General features: G+C 41.7%; 1 protein-coding gene across 1 annotated transcript; it reads right to left on the minus strand.

Moving 5' to 3' along the window:
- Positions 1-1,404: 1,404 nt before the first annotated feature.
- On the minus strand, positions 1,405-21,985 carry LOC119742303 (WD repeat-containing protein 43-like). Its single transcript, XM_038218271.1, has 16 exons — positions 21,765-21,985; positions 19,953-20,105; positions 18,448-18,569; positions 17,369-17,489; positions 15,409-15,557; positions 14,571-14,670; positions 13,491-13,555; positions 12,262-12,433; positions 10,996-11,079; positions 10,041-10,184; positions 9,511-9,654; positions 7,559-7,677; positions 4,279-4,456; positions 3,383-3,452; positions 2,707-2,765; positions 1,405-2,041 (listed from the first exon to the last, which is right to left on the minus strand). Exons 1-16 carry the CDS (start codon positions 21,939-21,941, stop codon positions 1,859-1,861), a joined length of 2,040 nt encoding a protein of 679 aa, XP_038074199.1. The 5' UTR covers positions 21,942-21,985; the 3' UTR covers positions 1,405-1,858.
- Positions 21,986-22,563: the final 578 nt, after the last annotated feature.

Consider the following 22,563-nt stretch of genomic DNA (forward strand, 5'->3'; position numbering starts at 1 on the left):
GAAACATGATTTTAACACACAGTGAACCAGAACTGGAGTCCAAAAAGATTGGGGGAGGGGGTTGAATATGATAAAAGTATGACAGCTTAAGAAATAAAAAAGCAGTAGCAGTGGAGATCAATTTCGTTATCCTGTAATTCACAGAGTGTTTCTGCAAATAGAAAAGTCCATTTTATGGAAATTGTATTAAAGCACTGTAGAATAGTGAAGAGCACGACTGGTAACTTGGCCAATGAATGAATTTGCTATTCGAGAAACAGTGACGTCATAAATGGACGTCTCCATGTATCAGAAGTATTAATACGATTGTGTGTAGATCACAATATAGGTCAGCAAAATTCCTGTGGAAAAAATTGTGGAAGGTACAGCCCAGCCACCATTGCTCTGCATAACGGTCGACGTCCCTTGAAACTTTCAAGTACATGTACCGAGAACATGCAACTGATTTGCTGCACAGTGGAGGATTTTGGAGGATTCAGGAATGTCCCTGGCAAGAATGCCAGACAGCTGGGTCAATAAAAATGCCTATTATCAAACCCCTAAAAAAAATGCTTGCCATCAAACAACGAAGTTCCAGACCTGCGTCTGTGCATGAGAAATTCAACAGCTACAGTTGACAAAAAAGGGGAGAAAATAGAAAATGCAGCATAGTTTCAATGCATTAAGCATGGACAGTTAAACACTATTCACCCTAAATAATTGATGAATGGCTCTTTAAACTCTGGCTCGGCATAACATTCAAGTCTTCCTAGCCTCTTGCTAGTTATCAGCAAGCAATCTAAGTCTGGTTATCATGTACCGGTATCTCATATACAAAGACTTGGGGCTAAAAAATACTTAAATTATTTGTCGAGGATGAATAAATTACTAGTTTTAATCCACACTGGCATATCCAAGGGAGGTGTACCAGTTCGTGGAAAGTACTTGTGCTTCTAGCCAGACTACCTCTGTCATTAATAGTCCCCTCTTGACTGACTCGGTCTTGTACTGTCGCTATCGACGCCAGACACGGACACGGTCCTCAAATACTCAATATCATGTTTACGAATTCGGCTAACTGGAAAATGTCTGTTTTCTCACTTACTTTCAAAAAGTATGATTCCCTTTAAATTTGCTCTCAGATTCTAGGCCCCTTCTATAAAGCTTCAAACCCTCTCCTTTTGCTACTGTTCCATTTTAAAATCTACTGCGGTGCATGCGCAAACCGATTAAGGGGATAAACCTGTGTTCACAGGAACGGAGTGCCCATCTCTCTTTCATAAGCGATTGGGCCAGACTCATATCTGCTGTGGGGGATTGCCACATCGTCTCCACAGTGAGTCCGTTACCTTCCCAGCATTGAATAATGCCGGTACCCATTTAACAACTGGGTTGAGAGGAGTAATTGAGGTAAAGCGCCTTACTCAAGGGCACAACACGCATTGCCACGGCGGGGCTCGAACCCACAACCTCACGATCATGAATCCTGTGCTCTACCGCTAGACCACACGTGCCCACTAAACCGATTAAGATGGCATAATGTATGCATGTATTCAGGGCGTTTAATGAATATGCAATCTGCATGAGCCTCACATGGTTTCGCTGGCATGCCATGGCACAATCAATACGCACAGGACCGCAAGCAAACAGTTGTACTAATGGCCAAGACTTGTACATCACATGAATGCAGTTCTGAAATCAGTACGATTTTCAAGAAGTGAAAAAAATATGATATTTAGCGGTTCAGGACGGTGTCCTTTCTTGCGTTTATAGTGACAGACTGAGTCATTAAAGAGAAGACTAATAATGACAGTGGCAGTCAGGTTAATGTGACTCAGTCCATTGGTGGTAATCATCCTAGATTATGGAAAAAATCTCCTCAATCCTCATCGTCGCTACTTGATGGTTCCCCAACATCGTCATCGTCATCTTCATCTTCTTCATCATTCTCAACCTCATCTTCCTCCATGTCGGACATGTCACTCTCGTTCCCCCCTGGCTCCTCATCTTGGACGGCCTGGGATTCCTGGGCATCCATTTCTGATAGCTCCTCCCACTCACCCTGTAATGTTGAAGAAGAAAAGAAAAATTCAAGGAGAAATTATTTATTTCATCCGCTCTGTGCGAGTACCGTTGAGGACACTGATGTCAATTGACCTATCTACTAAGTCTCGCCAATCACAGTGGTGATTGATGTCTGACATTTGTGCTCAAAATGTCTGACATGTGAGCACAATAGAGAGGGTTTGCATTGACCGTTCCGTTGTTTTGCATCGTGCACCAAAGCAGAAATCCAAAATGGCAGCCTTCGATGAAAGCCTCATATATGCGGCTAATCTTGCTTTGAAACACAGACAATTGGCACATGTATGTTCAGCAATTCATCCCCTTTCAATCAAACAATACATGATTAAATAATCATGTATTGAAAAGGGGTGATAATCGACAATGTACTATGCGTTTCGCATTGACGCATAGCGCACAGTACATCCATGCTGTGTACACGCATAGCGGATAGCGAGTTGCACATGATGTCACCTCTGATACCTCTGATACCTGGTTGGTCGAAGGTCACATTAAGACCAATTAGCATAAGCCGCTTCAAAAAAAGCCGTTCTGTGGCTAGGGTTCAGGTATAATTCACTGGCACACTGAAGTGAATATCTATAGCCATACACAAACATGCCTGAGTTGGTAACAGATTTACATAAGGAAGTAACTGCCTACCTCTGATTCCGAGTGCATGGGATATGGTTCCTCCATAATGTCACCCTCGTCTGAAGAATCTATATAACGAGAAAAAAAGCTTTAATAAAGACAGTCCATGTATTACATTTAATCTTTAAGTACGTGAAAGGATTTTCTGTGTAAGATGGCATAGGTTTTACTATCAATATTAACCTTAAAATCCTCGCATTTGTATGCCATTTTCCACGCACGGTTTCACGACCGTACTGCAGTTTGCAGTACACATTATATGTTATAAGGTCCAAAATCACTCAACTATTTGCTGACTATCAAATCAAGGTTTAACAATTGTCAGAAGAGCTTGCTGAATAGTCTTGTTGACAGGATGACTGATTATCCATGTTCCGCGGCAAGGCCGGCTAGACTCACTATAAGGGTTTTATTACACAAGGATGTGGTTCTTGTCAGAGGGGCAGGGGTTTGGTTAGGATTTTCAGGGTCAATAGTTCATGTTGATATAGCTCGAGCTTGGTCGAGTGGTAAGACATCTGCACTAGAAAGCAGGAGGTCGTGGGTTTGAGTCCCACCCAAGTGATTTTCCAACTTTCACTCGAGAGGTAACACACTGAGTATACAGTGTTTATATTACACGTTGATGCGTCATTTTTTAAAGATTTTCCATCTTGAGTATGTTTTCAAGAACTGAATAATTTACCTTCTTCATACACCAGCATTGCTTTGGTGGGCCTTTCCTGTTCTTCCTCACGCTGCTTCTGAGAAGCAATCTGTTGAAATGAAAAAAATAAGAGACAAGCTGAAGTTATGAAGAGTACATGGAAGCAGATTGGGCCTATACATGTAGCAAAGGATGACTGCTGACACACAGAGTAAAAAGGCACTAAAAAAGTTGTTTAAGGCAATATACAATATTTGCAAACATCCAAAAACAAAACTACCAAAATATTTTGTTATATCCTGTGCTCGGATACTGTAATTTCATTGGTCTAGGACAGTTTACCCATTCCTATTGGTCGAGAGCCTGTCATGTGGGTGGTTTTAAATGGTTGATAAAACACCGGCTGGCTGGTCTTTAACACTATTCCAGTGTCACATGAAGTTGGACTCCAATGAAATCTGGTCCCTTTAACCCTTGTATTGGTTGAAATTCAAAATCTTCACTTTGGCTTGCGCAATACTAGCAATGAGTCCGTATTTCCAAAGTCCTGAATTCGCACAGATCGCACAGTGTGTGCAACGCGCATGACAATCTCCATATAAGGAGATGTTTACGACAACTCGCAAGAGGCACATACCTTAACATGACTAGAGGGGTGTTTCAAAAAGCATTAAGCCAAATTGTTGAACAAAATCGTTGGAAATATATAATTTTTGACTTGTTTTTGAGTTGTTGACTCAAAGGTATTTATGAATGGGAATAAAAATGTGCTTGGCTGTTATTAAAGAAGTGAGTTTAAAACCGGCTCAGGGGCCTAGTCGCTGTAAATGTCCCTTGCCGAATATCTGCATTCAGACCCCTGAGCCAGTTTTAAATGCACTTGTTTAAAACCAGCCAAGCACAGATTTATTCCCTTATTGAAACGATAATATTACCTGTGCCAGCATGAGATCCAGTTTGCCGTGTAGCCTGGTCATCCGCGAGGCTTGGTGCGTCCTCGTGTTAATCATCTCGTACACCTGGCCTAGTTTGGTGACAAGCTCCGGGCAGGTCATGAGGTAGGACGCCCGCTCCCTCAGCACCACCTTGGTCCACTGGGCTAGCACCAGTCCACTGATAAGAAATACCCACACAATCTCAGTGAAAGAGTTGATACGCAAGACACGCATCTTCCTAAAAACTTACAGCGACAGCAAAATTAGTATGTCAAGACAGAGTGGTTTTTCTTTTAAATAAACCACAGAGGAGAACTGACTAGGTGCATTATTGACCAATCGCGGTTTGCCATTTAGCCACGCCCCTCAGACAACCCAATGGAATTTTATGTACACTATGTTTTGTTTGTCTCACATTTTGCGAGATCCGCGTCCATTTGTGTATCATGTAATTGGACAATATTTCACAAGCTGCGTTGACGCGATTCTACCGCAATTCTACCGCGATAGGTCAATTATAAGTTAAAATTGAAAGGAAAAAATTGACTGGAGCGGAGGTTGCAGGTTCAAACCATGCTCCAGTCAATTTCTTTGTTCAGCTTAAAAATAATTATAATGCACTAAGTCAGTTTCACTTTTGACGTTTATTTGAAAATTTGTAATAAAAAGCCGTTACTTCTTTCAGTTATCCCTGTTAGCTATTTCCCACAATTGCAGCATTGCTGATTTTGAAAGCATCGTCCCTGGCTACTTGGCTTATATGGGGTTATGGCTTCTGACCAGCGCCCCTTGAACAAAGACATTGCTCCAGTCAAATTCTTTGTTCAATTTCAAAATTAAGTTTTCTTTCAACTTTTGAGTTTAAATAAAACTAAGTTATAGTTCGCTACATAGCACAAACGACTTCTAGTGGTAATGCTGAACTAGATAACTGGATTTATCCACCTGGAAAAATACTATTATCTTTGTTTTCTGTCACAGACTGTATATGTGACCCGCTCCACAAAAATGAGTCTGTTGTGGCAAAACTGAAATTTTGAGTTAACTACATTGATAAAATGGGAATGAAATAAGCTTTCATTTGGTATATCATGGAACTCTCTAGGACATTTGGTTGCACTGTTGTGCCTTTTTTAATTCTGTCAAGTTTTTGCAAAGCAAGAAATGTCTCAATTAAGAAAAAAGGGTTTAAAAATTACAAATACACTGTAACTAACCAAGACTAGAACGGCGAAGCCGCCATGGCTCGCTGTCCAAGGCAGGAAGGGAGGCTGAAGGTAGGGTTGGGGATGGGCATGATGGAAGGGGATCAGGATTCTTGATGATGTGCCTAGGTGTAGGGGTCAGTTTTTAAATGTCCACATAAAAAGTCAACAGATTACCTAATAAATACATGTGTATATAGGTTAGCCGTCACTGTATTATGGGGGAGTTTTCCATTGTTAGGGTAATTAGGACCCAGTTGTGGATTTTTGCAGCCCCAACAGTGTTTTCTGCTCCCCATACTTGTATTACCATGGGAAAAATCTTGTGTAGTCGCCACAAATGCAGAACAAGAATGGGTATACATGTACATGTAGACACAGCACGTTCACCACCTCCCCCAAACCTTACCCCATCCAAAAACCTTACCCCATCCCCAACCCGCCCCCTCCCCCCCCCCCACCCCCTACCCACACCCATTCCATCCTCCCCTAACCATCCCCACCCTATCAGCTACACATCCCAACCCCACCCAAACTCCAATCCCTATCTCCTTCCCCCTCCCCTGACCCGTACCCTCCCCTACCCCAACCCCCTACACCCACCTACCCTATCTTCCCCTATCTGTCCTTACCCACACTACACATCCCCACCCTAACCCTTACTCAAATTCCAATATCCCGCCCACCCCATTCCCCCACCCATACATCCCCACCTGACCCCATGCAACCCCTATTCTGATCCCTATATATTGCCCCCTCCCCTTATCCAACCCCTACAACAACCCATCCCTACACATCCCCAACCCAACCCCTACTCCGATCCTATATCCCGCCCCCTGCCCAACCCCCTCCTAACCCAACCCCTACATCCATGCCCATCCTCTCCCTACCTGTCCCACCCCACCCCTACAAGTTCCCACCCCACCCCTACAAATCCCCACCCCACCCAAACCCAGTATTCCAACCCCTCTCCCCACCCCACCCCAACCCACCCCACCCCACCCATCCTAGCTCCCCTACTCATCCTACTCACACAAACCCTAACTCCAACCCCTATCCCCCAACCCACCCCACCCTCCCCTACCCCATCCCTACTCCAATCCCATAAAACTAAAAGATCAAACCAGAAGCTCATGCACATCCCCAAAATGCATAGTGTACATGTACATGTTATACCGGTATACACACATGTACATGTTATACCAGTATACATGTACATGTAACAATTAAAAACTTTAACATTTCCTTGAATTAAAGTTCCTCAATAAAATCATAAAATTTACTGCAATGATATGAACCTAACTGAAGTTATAGGCCTAGAGATGATACATGACAACTGCATTTAATTTTTTTCCCCAAGTTAACTAAAACCAAAAACTTCAACATTTTTATCTGAACGCGGACGGCCGGACAGACGGACGGACGGACGGACGCCCGGACGGGCGCCCGGACAGACAGACGGAAATTGGTATTACATAGGCTCGCATCTGCTTCGCAGCTCGCCAAAAAGCACCAAAAATCATAAATTTGTTAGTCTTTTTTTTACAATATTTAAATTTCTGTGTAAGATATCTGAACTAAAACTCTCAAACAACCAAAATAAAACAAAAACTCCAAATTTTGAGCAAATTTTCACTGTTTCCATTTAAAAGTGGTAAAAGCTGGAATTCAAGCTATGCGACATCAGACTCATTTTTGCAGAGCGGGTCACATATATGACAGTGCAATTGGATCTAATTTACACCAGAGGAAACCACTGTGAGTTTTAATATTGTACAAAAAAATTGCTTGCTGAGCATTGCAAGCTTCATCAAACACAGAGCTAAGATTTATCCCACTTAGAACCAAATGTAACGAAAATTTAACCAGGGTCATTTTTACAGAGTAGTTAAAAATTATCCAATGTTTACGCTCAGAAACATTTCCAAGATATAAAATCTACACAGAATATTTGGCTGATCGTTAAAAAATTCAGGTGCGAGCCTTGGCAGTTACTGACAATTGAAGGTGGGCATTTTTCAGAAACTTAGAAATCAAAATGGATGACTAGCCAAGAGATGACTTCTTCTGCTTACCTCTGTGGTGTTGTGTTCATCCGTGAGGCTAGCTCTTGTACGAGACTCACTACGAGTGGGATAGGCAGTCTCTGAACCGTTCTCCTGATGACTGACTCCTTTTGCTGCTGAAACACGCTCTGTCAAAGGAATGCAATTCATGAAGTTGTATTTACACTTCAAATTCAAATTTAAGAAGACATTTATTCCATACTCCTGAGAGAAATACATCCATAAATAAAAGAAATCTGGTACATAGCAAGATAACAAAATCAATAAATATATGTCTCAAAAAAAAAAGAAGCAGCAAAATACGCTTTGAACAAATGAAAAATTACATTGATTTATGTACAAGAGAAAATAATATTCAAATTCAAAATTTAAAATTCACTTTCTATGCAGTTTGAGCAATTACCCTACATCTCTTAAACAATTCAGCAGTCTCCAGTAAACAGGACACACTCTTTATACATGGGATACCAAACCAATGAGTGGCTGGACTGTACAGATTTGAATTCATCTGAATACTGCATAACCAGGGTCATTTTCCTTGAGTTTCTTGAAGATCTTTTTAATTGAAATCTGTATCCTATCCCCAATTGCCATGTGGAACGCTGTGGTCTAATGGTAACAGTGTTTGACTTGCGTGGTAAGTGGGTTTGAACCCTGACGGGGAACATGGTGCTTGTGTTCTTCGGCAAGACACTTTACTCCAATCACTCTCTCCACCCAGGAGTGTAAATGGGTACCTGTGAAGGCAGAGACCCGAATGCGCTGATCTCGAACTGCTGTAAAAACTGGTCTCATGGCCTGATGAACGGGGGTAATAATTGTGAAGTGCTTTGAGATCTTTGGTATAAAGTGCTATATAAGCACCACCGCATTATTTCCAAGGGTTTTCAGCAACTACATGTACTGATACAAACTGCCATCATTTTGCATTGGGCATGATCCCTGGCCACATGACACCTTAAGGTATATGGCTTCTGATCAACACCTACTGAGCGCAGTCATGTTTTACTTTACTCTCGAGGACAATGCTTTGTGTTTCCCTTTGTCCCTGTAATATAACACTCCCCCATAGACTAAGCGTGCACAAACTTACTACAGGGGACCGTTTCCAACAAAAGACCCAACTCCCGAGGACTGAAAGGATCTGTTGTTCTCCCTTTGTGTGTCAGTCCTCAAGGGTTATGTACAACACGTACAAAGACACACCGTCAATTCGGGCGATTCACAATGCAGAGCGCCACCAATAGTTTGCCACGGAGAGTTCATTTTTCCCAGTGCATTGTGGGAGATGGTCGACAAATTCGCAGAGTGGGACATTTGAAATTGTTCGTTTTTTCTGGTCAGTAGTTTCGTAAGCGTATGATTCGAGTATATGTTTGCCCTTTTCTTTTCTTTGTATCAATATGGTGATTTTTGGTAAGGCGGCAGAATGCTATGCCCCAATCTATAACAAATTAGCTCAAGTGTCTACTGACACTCATTCAAATGGGCCATATTTTGTCGACCGTAAACTTGAAAAGTTGACTCTCCATGGCAAACTCTTGGTGGCGCACTACATTGTGAATCGCTCGATTTGGGAAACTGCCAACATAGGTCTGGTAGCACGTTTGGGTCGAGCACCGGTACAGTGTGCCAGCGGTTGCAGGCTCGAGTCCCACTCCGGTCAATTTCTATATTCAAACTTATGTTGTCTTAACCCCAACCCTGTCAGATGCAACACAGTGAAATAGTTTTACAAGTCTGTTTGGCCTTGTTGCATTGAGATATCAACCCCAGTGCATCAACGGCCACTATTGAGACAGTGGGAGCTAGTCCCATTGAGCAATGCCACAGCTGTATCCTGCTGCAGCTGGCAAACCACAGGCTCTGAGACAGTTTGGCCATGGATTTGTTTTGACCTGTGGGATCTTGTTACACTGCTGTTGCATCAAGCAGAGTTCAACACACGCGTGCAGACTCACATTGAGCATGTTCTTGTCACCACTCTGGAGTCCCTGCGTCAGCAGCATGACTAGCGATCCTGTCTTGGCACTCTGGTTCTGGGTTGACATGTCTACCTGAGCACCGGCGACGTTGAGGGCGACCAGCCGCTCCTCAATGCTTACCTGCCAGGACAAAGAAAGGGTTACTGAGAATAATCACTGACTGCTCTGGTGGCATAACTGACTTTTCACGGTGAAGCCTTTTTAGGTGTGCACAGTTAAGTAGTGCGCGCGCTTCGCCAAATTAAAAAACGAACTACTAAAACGGAAACTTCCAAGAATGTGTCTTCAGACGCATCGTTGGAATTTGCCTTCTTTCATTGTCTTCTTCGAAACGACAGCTTGCCAGAAATAATATTTTCACAGGGAGTTTAGTGCTATTACTTATCTTTAAACCAAGTATACTTTTCAACAATAATTTTGTCAGTTACTTATTGGATAGGTGCAAATGATGGACTGTAGCTTTAACCCAATAATCAGCAGTTGAAGAAAATGTTTCCAGCTCTTACTGTAGATTGAGAGCTTTTTCTCTTGCTTTTCCTTCCTTCAACAGCGGCCTCGCCTCCTGCTGCTGCTGCTGCCCTGTAGCCACTGTGTGCCAGGGTACTGGGTGTCTTCACTGCTTCTGCTCCAGTCACAATAGGTTTCTTCAACTGAAGGAGATCAAAGTACACAGAGGATTGAGATATTTCTAAAAGTCAACTCCATGCTCGACCGAAAACATTCCATAGCCAATGATAGCAGTGGTCTGAGGCCTCATTAACCCTAACGTACCTGAATCCATCAAATTCCACACCCCTGTTTTGGAGTATTTCAGCGGATTCAGGATGCCTTCAATTGAAAAAGTTGGGGGATTTTTGATAGATTCATGACAGTAAGCCTAGTGGTACTGCAGGATTTTGATGGATTCAGGATACCTCCATATTGAGCAGTTGGGGGACTTTGATGGATTCAGGATCTCAACAGTTTGAACTCCTTGGTTATATGTTTGGTGTGTACGAGTTATATGTACTACACTTGTGGATTCTGATGGACTCACTGGTGGATTCCTGATGAATTCGGATGGACTCAGGAGACCAACATTTTTTTTGCATGACAAAATTGATGGATTTTGGCGGATTCAGGATACTTTCTAGTAAAAATACCCAAGGGTTAGGGTTAATATCCAGGTTTTTTTAACCCTCCCTATCTCAGTGACAATCTGTAGAGGGTCAAAATCTAACAGCTTATCGTTTGTATCAGGTCTGCCAACTGGCCTCATATTGGTACAATTGACAGGTTAAAATGGCTGCTACACAAGCTGTACCAGTATTAATGGTCACCCTATCTATCAATCCACTTCAACAGGCTTTGACAGTTATACAGTATAATCCACAGGGGTTTCTGGTAGTTGATGACCAGCCTGTACAAAAGCTATTATGTAATACTCATGTACTTCAGAACCACATTTTCCTACGTCCTTACCTTTTCTCCAGACACTTGGGGGACGGCTTGAGTTGAGGGATCTTCCCGTATTAAGCAGATGCTCTTGTCTTCTGATAGGAATGACTAAAAAATGGAAAGGATTTGAAAGAAGTATGGTAATTTGTTCATCAATTAAAGTTTTGTTCGTTTTATGAGGACTGAACTTTCTACTGCTAAAATAATTGTTGCCTACTGCTTGCCCTTTAAAACCTCAATAAAAGATTTTAAATTTTCTTTGAATGTTATGTTTTTGCATTTGTCTTTGCATTCAACGCTTCTTTACTGCAGTTTTACTATTTTTTTAAGTTCACTGTTTGCTGGCAAGCAATAATTATGTCGCATAACAAATGTATGAGGGAAGATGGACAATTTAGTACGACGACTAGTGTTTACTTGCTTTTTTTTCAACATAAACCCCACAACTTAATATCACAAAAAAGAAATTAAAAAAATGAACAATAATAAATGCAAGGGAACAAGACATTTTTGTCTGCTTAGGAATGGCCGGTTAAATCAAAACAAGTTGAGCAACAAAACGGACAGAAATACATAAATAAATTTGGGGGTCTAATCATCCAAACTCGCAGCAAAAGCTGAATTGCGAAGGATGCAGCTATAATATGGTCAAGTCGACCTTGACCCTTTTTTTACTAGCCAGCCGGGCTACTGAAACAGACTCTTAACTAGCCCGTGGACATTTTCACTAGTCCGCATTGTTTTCTTTAATAGAGTGTCTCATAAACAACAATTTGCGTGCATGTACAGCGTGTATCCTGAGGCAATCTTGTCAGTGTTTTTAATAAACAGATCTGATAATTTAACCTAAAAACAGTCAACAAAATTAGGCAGTGATACAGGTTTGCTTTCTAAATTTAATGATTTATTTCTTCTTGTCCTTTAATCTTTGTCATATCCCAATAATTTTTGACTCGCCAGCCGCGCTACGGAATAGTTTGACTAGCCCGCCACTGTTTAGACTAGCATTTAGCTAGCGGGCTACCGCTTAAGTCGGACCGTGGTAAAGGTGCCTTAGGCAGCTACCATACAACCTATGTCTTACCATAGGGCACAGCCAGGTCTAAAGTGGTGATTTTTGTTGCCGGAGAAAACCCCCGTGACTTAGGAGACAATCGATGAATAACTCTATTCACATACGACACGAGCAAACACCTGCAATTCAATTCAAATCAGGCATGGGAGACTACCTACCCAATCAAGAATGACTGGACCGAGTCAAAATGGTCAAGTCTGGTAACTTGTACTCACCACTCTCTCAAATGTGAGTTTGAATATGGTGCCGTGGGCGATGAGGACGGGCACCTGTGGTTCCCGGCACAGGAGAGCAGCCAGGATGGGAATGGGCCGAGGGGGCGTGTCCTTCCCGCCCTCCGTGGTCACCAGGAGGTGTGATCTTGCCAGAAGCTGGTTCTTGGCTTTGCTGTTGGCAGAAGGAAAAACTACAATTGTTACATGTTCTGTTAAAAACAGACTCTTCTGGGCAGCTGGTCAAAATAGTGAGGAATTCTGGCAAAGTGAGACAGAACTGGGCACAGGCCATAGTGCACCCCCCCCCCCCCAAAAAAAAAACGGAAGGGGGTGATTTTTTTTTCTTCGATTTTCAGATTAAAGGGAAGTTACAAGATTTGCAAACATCCAAAAACGAAATGATAAAATTATCACAAAATATCTTACAAGCTTGTTAGGGAATGACAGTCTAAAGCATCCTGTAAAGTTGTGGCTCCCGGTATGCTGACATCTTCACGAAAAACTGTATTTTTCCAACGTTGGTCGGCCGACCAGCGTTGGAGAAAACTGTTTTTTTTTTCAAAAAGTGCTCCTAATTTTTCATATTTAGTTCGTCTGCAATTTCTTTTGCAATTGTTTACACACCTGTGAAGACTACAAGCCTGCTAGACTGATTCTCTGATCTTACAATTACCCAAAGTCTATAAATTGCTCCGTTTCATCTTAAGTGGGGTCAGGGAATCAGACTACAAGAATATGATTGGTTTCATTGGTTTTTCCCAGCATCTACGAACCCAAAACGTGAAACAAGTCAGCATAACAGTATTTGCTATAACGTACTAATCCCCCAAATCCATTTATTTCTGAAAATTGCAGCAAAAGCAAATGTTGTACATTCCCTTTAAGTGACATTTGTATTCTCTAATATGCCTATTTCACATATTTTAAAAGAAAGAATAAAACAATTGTGAACAAAAGTTTCACTAAATAAACACGAAAATGGCACTTGTTGCTTCTAATAATGTGAAAAGCTTAAACATATGGGAACTGCACATTCAGGATGTTTTTCTAAAAGAGTTGGGAACTTGGGATCAACTTTTGGGCACAACATGAATTATTAACAGTTCACAATGATGGTCATTAGGAGTGACTTTTTTAAGGGGTGGGCAAAGACCATCAAGGTGTATTTTGTAAACACTTCAATGACTAGTAAAGAAGGCAGTCATTTTCGGATCTGTGTTGTTTCTTACCCATTCAATACTGGATCAAAAATGTGGACTTCCCCGCCCCTTGTGACAACAGAGAGGTACGTTTTCTGAAGAAAGGAAAAAAAAATAGTTAAAATTAGTGTTTCGTTATTTTACAATAACGGCTTCAGTCCTTCTGATTTGAAAATCCCAGGCGTGTGGAAAAAGGCACACCTGGATTTTCTAGGTGTGTGTTTTTTCTAGGTGTGTGGTTTTCTAGGTGTGTGATCTGTGGTCCAGGGAAATTCAGGCGTGCAATTATTCACACTTCTCGGGAGGCTTTTAGGTGTGCGATGGTGTGGGGGTGTGATCGCACGCCTCAAATCAGAAGGACTGCGCTTGATTAAACATATTATAACAGGAGTGGAGAACAGAATATTACCAATTCTATTTTACTAGTTCGCGCCAAGATTATTTTGACAAGAACGGAACGAGGCACGGGATTACTTTTCACTCGATCTCATGCCTGGCGGGTTAAAGCCATTACCCTCGGCCAGCACACTCATATTTCCGGCCACGCTCGTTGCGAGCGGGTCGCTGACGGATATTTCGGGCCTCGCTCCCTGCGTGTTTATCCATCATCCGTTCCGACTACTGCAAAATGTTTGCGGGTATACACATCATCCGATGCGAACTAGTTAAGACTACAACTGTCATGCAAATTTAACTTTCAGTATGTCTCATGTTGCTGACTTTGGTCAGTGTCTTTGCCATGGCACTGCCAAAAGTCGAGGAATTTTAACTGATAGAAAATCTACCATTGACTTTTTGCCATGTTACATTCTGCTTTCAAAACTATTTGGACTTAAGTCTTAAGAATAAGTCCACTAATCAGAACGTACAAGTAGGCCTTTCCTAGTGATTTACAATGGATTCTAGAAGATTTTTGTAATCACTTTACTAAAGGTTCTTGTTTTCATGTTGACAATTCAATATACAAAATATCCTCTCGTGGATCTTCTGGAATTCAGCAGAATTTTGTTTTTAAAAAAATATCTCAATCTCCTGACTGAATAATCCCACCCTCTCTAACAAAATTTTATTTGCTTGTTTTTTTTGGCCTCATTTTTAAAGTCAACTTACTGGGTCTTCGGAAGAATTCAGAATGTCAAAATCCAGGGGCTCGTCGGGGACAACCAGGGAAGCAATGGAGGCTTTACTCTTGGATGATGACCGTACTTGCCTGAGGGTTTGAAACGAAAAAAAAGGGTTAATTACAACTCTCACTCTTTGGGAGTTGTGTTAGCATAGTGGTACTTGAAATCAAGTTGTTGATTGGCCTGGTTTTGTTCACACGCCGCGCACCGCGCCGTGATATGGACAAGTACCACATTCCGTATCGTCCCATGGGATGTGAAGATTTCTTCAGTGGGACCGGACCAAAAGTTTGCCACCAATGTTGGTAGATGTTAACAATGGTGCTTTGTCTTCCTGATTGTTTTGCTAATGTTTTCCAAAATGGCTGACTTGTACTTTAATCCTAACCACCCCAACTCCATCAAAATCCATCCCCCATTTTGGTGGATTTTGGAAGACTTGGTCCAGAAGGCCTGACGTGACTAAATATTGATGGAGTATGATGGACTTGGGCCTGCAATGGCCTGAAACAGTGCTAGGGGTGTCCGATTGATTTCAGGCTTGCGAGCTACAGTGCCTAGGGCGCTTTTGAGGAATCCCTGGTTTCATTACCAGAAATGATTAATAATAATAATAATAATCTTCTTGATTTGATTTCTTAATTTGAAAATAATCAGCTTTTCTGACAGAGTATGAGCAAAGCCACTATCAAAAGCTTTGCAGTAGGAAAGTTTTCATAGACCCCGGTCAATATTTGGAGCGATTGTGGGGTGGGAGGGGAAGGAGGAGAGCAGTTGCATGAAGCTCTCTAAATGGTATGAATAAGAGGATTGAGGCTACCTACCATACATTAAGTACCCTATCCCTCTCAGCGCAGGAGAGGAAGTACAGCCCATCAACGGACTCTAAGCTGCTAGTTACGTCAGGTGACTCTGGGGCGGAGCTGGGAACGACCTTTAACCTCGTTACCGGGCTTGCGTGACCGGTAAATTTCTGAGATAAAAAAGAAGAAAAAACAATCATGCATTATTGAAATGCTGGACAACAGAATGGAATAGCTGTTTGCAATTTCTTTGGAATTGATCCGGTTTTGTATCTAGATCAGAAGGCTCATTTACACAAACTTCTGGCAGCACCTGCTGGCAGGTCAGTGCGCCCTCAAGTGACGTATTTCTGAGGGGTTCATTACACAGTCAGGTTTCGAAATGCATATTCATATTGTACAAATTCAGCAATTTTGCCACATTTTTCGTCATGAACGTTATGTTTTGTGAAATAGCAATACGTTTCGGAGTGTTTTCACAGAGATAATGTTGTAATATTTAACTATTCAAAGTCTGAAAGAAACAAATTTTGCCAAAAAAGCAAAACAAAACAAATAAATCGGTTTTTCCTGCACCAATCTTGAGTTCAGAAGACAGTAAAATGGGAGCATATATACAACCATGGAGCATTTAGATATAACTAAGCCTCTCCCTTAAATCCTTGCATTTTGTCTTTTTTATGATTTTTTTAAATATTTATAATTTTATTCTGCTTCCAAAATCGCACACTTCTTTTCATCGGATTGACTTTAAACTTGGTTCAAACCAAAAACACAATGACAAAATGTGCATTGACAAGTGTTGTCATTATGTCAAGATGACGTCATTGCAGGGGATGTGGCGTCATGTGATATTATATATTATGTGATATTATATATATCGTGCGTTTTTTCCGTTTGAAGCAACAAAAGTGCTAAAAATCTAAAAGGAAGTTGCTCAACAACTAACTTGATAAAGTTTTAGCTCAATGAATGCTGTATATTCAGAGAAATCAATATTCTAGGTTTCTCGATTTTAAATCAAAAATGACGAGCCATGTTTTGAATTGCGCCTGAATTCGGCATCCTGGACACTTTGTCATTTAGCCGATCGCAGCTATGCACAGTCACGCACTGAGCCGACAAATTATACAACTGCATGCGCGTATGCGTCGTGTCAATGCTTGGGCGCACTCATTCCCAGATTCGTGGAATTACAAATCAACTACTAATGGAAATTTCCAAAAATGCGTCACTTGACGCATCTTTGGAAATGGCCTTCTTTTATTCTTTTCTTCAAAACGACAGCATGCCAGAAAGAATAATTTCACAGCGAGTTTATTGGCATCTCCATCTTAAAAGATATAGTCCATCATTTGTAATTTGTGCATTTTGTTCATTTGAAGCAACAAAAGTGTTCAAAATCTAATGAAAGAACAACTAACCTGATGAAGTTTCAGCTCAGCTTCAGCTGTACATTCCGAGAAAAACAGCATTCTAGGATCTCAATTTCAAATCAAAAGTTGCTGAATCATGTTTTGAATTGTTTTGAATTGCAGCTATACGCGATGTTGCGCACTGATCTGACGAATTATAGCAACCGCGCGCACAAAATGAAATACTAATTTAAATTTCCTACGGTGCGTCTTAAGACGCACCGTTGGAAAGGCCTTCTTTCGTTGATTACTTCAAAGTGACAGCTTGCCAGAAAGAATAATTTCACAGGGAGTTTAGTCCACTTACTATCTTTCAACCAGGTATGTTTTTCAACAATAATTACGCCAGTTACTTTTCGGATGGCTGCAAATGATGGATTATAGCTTTAAACCAAGTCAGCTTTTCAACAATAATTTCATCACTTGCTTTTTGGATAGCTGCAAATGATCTACTCTACCTTTAACACTGTATAACCCTTCATCTGAGGGGTTTTAAAGGGCTTTACTTACTACTCTGAATATTGATTTCCCACCAGGGTATGAGGAAATCCTAAACCGGTACTCACTTTTAAAACTTTCTTGGTGTCCAAATCCCACAGCTGGATCATTCTGCCTGCTGAGAGGAGGGCTCGGGCCCCGGGACAGAGGCAGATAGAATGAACAGAATGGCTGTCTGCTTTCCACTTACTGTTCAAAGAGAAAATGTACGGGGAATGTTTAGTTGATGGGACATACATCTTCTCAACAATTATCTTAAATGTGTGACAAGGGAAGACGGTGTCTTTACTGACACAATTCTACTATAAAATGTACCTGCTTTGCTACTTTTTTTCCTGGTTATTTCTGTCTCCTAACTCTCCAGGAATTTTGGCTTGGAAGCTTTTTGAATCACTTGAGATCCACCACTCAGCAAAAACCCAACAGAATATTCTTTTCCATTATCTTTCAAGGGGTATCAAGCCTCATATAATGTTAACGTAGTCAAATTGTTATCACTTCAATTCAATTGCAAGTCAGTCCCAAGTCAGTCCCAAGTCAATCACAAATCAATCGCAAGTCAATCGCAAGTCAGTCAGTCTCATTTCAAATCACAAGCTATGCAAATAAGCTGCGACGAAGGCATTCCTTTGTCACTGTACATCCCTTAACCCTAACCGAACTCAACCCATCAAAGTTCAAAAGCAGGTTTTGTTTAAATCTGTTGGGATAGGTAGAGTACCCCTAAACAGATGGTCTTTTACATTGGGTTTGGCATACCTCCAGAAACTAAGTCCAACAGTGTGTGTGTACAATTTCCCATGTGGGTGTTGGAATTTGCCTGAATGGGTACGTTTCCTAGTAAATTATGCTGGGGAGTTAAGGTAAAAAAAAAACTAAGATGATTTACATTGCCCCGATGCAAATTCCATCTTATGAATAGTTAATGCGGTACCCGCTGCTATGTACATCAGATTCGAACCAGCCAACCGATCCCGTTAGCTCGGTGGTCGAGTGGTAAGACATCTGCACTAGAAAGCAGGAGGTCGTGGGTTCGAGTCCCACCCGAGTGATATTTTCCAACTTTCGCTTGGGATGTAACACACTAGGCTCAAAGTGAAAGTTGTGTGTAACAGTTTCAAGTCTATCCATATCACTCCTATCTTACCATTTGACTTGGCTACGCTTGACGTCCCACTCTATGATGTACTGATCATTGGAGCAGCTGAATAGTGTCTCGCCGTCTGGGTGCCAGCAGATGTCGTTGACCTTATCTGTGTGGCCCTGGTCCTAAATCAAGGATCAACAGCAAGAGTGTTTTTGTACTTCACCATCCATTCAGCTGATATATTTAACTTTGTACAGTTTGTACTATCGCCGTGGTCTGAAATTTGGACTCCTAGGAAATACGGACTCGTTGACTGTATCACGCATGGTGTGAAGTTGCATTAAGCAATAAGCAGGTTTCTAGCCAAAATACCCTTAAGGGTTCAGGATTACTTTTTTCAAATTCAACGAGCATAATGTTGCATTCGAATAAAAATCAATGTGTCCTACATAAGACACTCAACTACTTGTTGCATACCATGCATACTGCCATCCCACTTCAAAAAAAGTCGAGAAGTTTGCCATTTTCAACTCGCACTTTGAGTGATGCACATGTAAAAAAGCAATGTCAGATTCTCTCGTTTTTATTCTTCCTCTGGCATGGGCTCCGTGCGCCAACAAAGAGGGCGCGTTTTCCCACTTTTGAGAGCGTACCGAACAAACAGTGTGTGCGTACTGTACTGGTTCGCGCCCGAAGTACGGACAACTGACTTTCTGAATGTGCCAAAGCTTTTAGCCACAGCGTCTTCGCCTGAGCGTCAGGCGTAGTCGGGGCGCGGGTGCATTTGAATTTTACTTGCGATGGTCTCCGAGACTAATCCCCGCCCCCAATAACTTTGGATCATACGAAATACGCAGTGGATGGACCGGGAACCAGACTAGGTCTCCCCAACTCTCCTTTTCTGGCCGTTGAAAGTGCCCATAATCTTTTGCCTCAAACCATAATGCTGTTACTCCTCATTAACGGTGAGATAGTATTCAAATATTGAGTGGCTCAGAGTGAAATGGGAGGAATATTATCGCAAGGTAAAATCTGGACTTTTCCATTTCACGAGGCGAAGCCGAGTGAACTGGAGAAGTCCAGATTTTACCGAGCGATAATATTCCTCCCATTTCACAATTTAAAGCCACTCAATATTTGTTTTATATAACTGACATATAGATCCTTGTCATTTGATATATTTGAACTTTTATTTCAATAAAAACTGGAGGAAAATGTGTTTCTCTCTTCCAAACCACCCCTTCATGAAAATGTTTGAACCCAACGCTGTAGCGCTGGCTCTTTGGAACAATACGCGCTACGCGCACACCAGCATGCATTTGCACACAAATACCGCATCATGGAACAAGAGTGACCGAAACTACTTAATAGTATTTCCCATTCCCCATGGGTGGATAGTACTTTTTGAGCCGCGGCATGAATGGGAGCAATAACGAATGTCACGTGAATGAGTTCCACCAATCAAATGACAAGGATATGTATGTCGGTTATATAATGCCTGATTCCAACATGGTTCATTTTTGATCAGCCACTTGATAAAAAAAAAAAACCTTCTATGTTCTTACCAAGTGTCTGTGTATGTCCGCTTTAGCAAGACTATACAATAGGATGGTGCCAGCCTGCGTCCCCAAGGCAACCAGGTCTGAATGCGAGACAGCTGAGACATCATTTTCTCTCTTAAGTACTTTGTGTGATCGTCTCTTCTTCTTAGCTGGCTCCTATACAAGAAAACAAATTTACGGAGTCATAACAAGTAGGAATTCACTGTCAGTGTGATAATATTTTAGACTCATAGTTAAAAAATTTATGTACCAGCCCAATACTTGCTGATGCTTTGCTGTGAGTTATTTGTCATAACATAAAAGAAAGGCCAAGAAAAAAATACCTGCGTTACTAATACCAATCAAACTTTAAAAAAAAGGCAAAACCTAAACTTTTTTTTTTTATTTTTTATAAATGGTGCCCCCCCTAAAGATTGTTTTTTTAAATTATAATTTTTGTATTTAATTTGGTTGTAATTTGGCGGTCTTAACGTGCCATTCAGTGAAGCTTATAAACAGTGCAGCAAATGCAGAATGAACAGTTGATTTGTCATGTAAAACAAAGGAGTGGTTATGATGGTTACGGCAGCTGTAACGCGATTTTACCCACCCACTCATTAGATGTTTTTTAATGAAATAGGAAATACAACATTTGAGGGGGGGGGGCTAATTAAAGTACAAAGAAATGACCTGGACATTGATGACCTTAAACTGATTTTGTTTTCTGCAGTCACGTTTTTCTTCATATATCATTTCTCGCTTTATCAACGAATGTTTCGTGTAATGATACATGCTCCAATCGATCCACGCAGTATGACACTAGGGCTTTGAATACACCGAAGGTGGAGACGGCTGAAACGTACATCGGTACACGTTCTAAACAAATGTTTAGCATTGGCAAGGCTTCCAAACAAACATGACAAACATGCAGAACAAAAATAATCATCATGATGATGATCATGTACGGCCGTGACGACCATGCCGGTCGGTAGGCCCGGCTATCATGGCTATGTATTTGCATTTCCACATGTTTTCCCATTGCCCAAACTAGGGTAATCCTTACTTTTAGGACCCCGTTCCTATATAGGAAGGGAAAGACTCACCAAAACAGTTGACTAAATGACACTCAAAATTGACATAAATCTGATACTTCTTGGCACATCTGAACAATTGGCAATGACACCTTCTTGAATATCAGCAGGTTTAATTTTGTGGAAAGAGGGCAGGGCTTTGATTTATGAGGGAAATTCAGGGGTAAAAGACGACGATGACAACCAGAAAACAGACTCAAAAACCAAGATGGCAAACGTGAAAGCTTGATGCAATGAAAGCTCGTTGCTGATTGGCTGATAAAATATAAACATCTTATTTATTTTTTTTAGCAGCCAATCAGCATCAGGCTTTCATTATGTAGGGATTTCACTGTGTTGTGAGAACTACAACATGCACATCTGACTGCGAAAAAAGGTAGGAAAGTCACATTTTCTTTGAAAGTGCTTTCAAAATTACAACTAACATGAGTTTATATGAAGAAAAAAGACTGCTTTAGCCTGCAAAAGTCACTTTGGTACTGGACAGACATCTGCAAAAGTCAGTTTTGAAGAGACTCGTAAAAAATAGAGGTGTCCTAAAAGTAAGGATTACCCAAACTAGCAATATAAGCCAGCGTTCGACAGTCTTGTAATTTATGAGGCTAGTCTAACCAATGGCATGTGACGAAGACACAGCATCAACTTGTCAAGTTCAACCCGAACGGCATTGGGTGGTGTCCGGAAATTGGGCAACAGATTCAATGTTGTGCAACTTTATTAACGCGGCGCTGCACCGAGCACTCACCGTTCTTGTTGGGCACCAGGACAAGCAAGTGCAGGTGGCTGACAGGTGCGAACTTGGCGTGTACTGCTGAGTAATAGTTGCAGAAGTCGTGTCCCACAGCGAAAGGCGCCCGTCGGGGCTGGAAACTGCCAAAAAACTACCATTTGGCGAGTACGAAATGGCTCCCGCGGCAGCCATCTTGAATCCCACGTGTCGACCTCTGGCCTCATTTGCATGCTGCCGCTTGCATGCTGCATGCTGTGGCAAAATTTTAAATTTTTGTGGTGGCGCACTTCAAATAAGGTGGACTTTGGGTTGGGGACGTCCTGTGGGGATCTCACAATGTAAACTGAACTAACTTAATGAAACTTGAAAGGGTAATTTAAGTGAGAGTAACATTGCAGATACAATAGTAGTAGGGCTATTTGTAACTTCGGTGATGGTAAATGTAGGCCTACATGAAATACAAGGGTTAACCAAAAGTGTCCTCAATGTCTCATCTCCGAAGACGGTACTGTTTAATTCTCGATCATGCCAGTTGCACTGCATTTTAAATGATGCGATCCGGACCAATGGCGTATCCAGAAGGCGGATGCGGCAACTTCCTTCCCCTATAGGTACATCTGCAAAGTTCTTTCATTTTCTGTTTTGTTAACTAAATAAACTGCAAGCACTTCATAACCAGCTAACTACGAACGACACCATACCCATACAACCCCCTCCCCAACAAAAAAATATCATGGAGGCCGGAACATGCACTCCATGCAGTGGCGCTGGCATAATCCACGGGGGGGGGGGGGGGGGGGGGGGGGGGGGGGGG

This window comes from Patiria miniata, unplaced genomic scaffold (genome assembly GCF_015706575.1).
Source record: "Patiria miniata isolate m_02_andy unplaced genomic scaffold, ASM1570657v1 HiC_scaffold_11, whole genome shotgun sequence".
In the NCBI taxonomy this organism is placed as follows: domain Eukaryota; kingdom Metazoa; phylum Echinodermata; class Asteroidea; order Valvatida; family Asterinidae; genus Patiria; species Patiria miniata.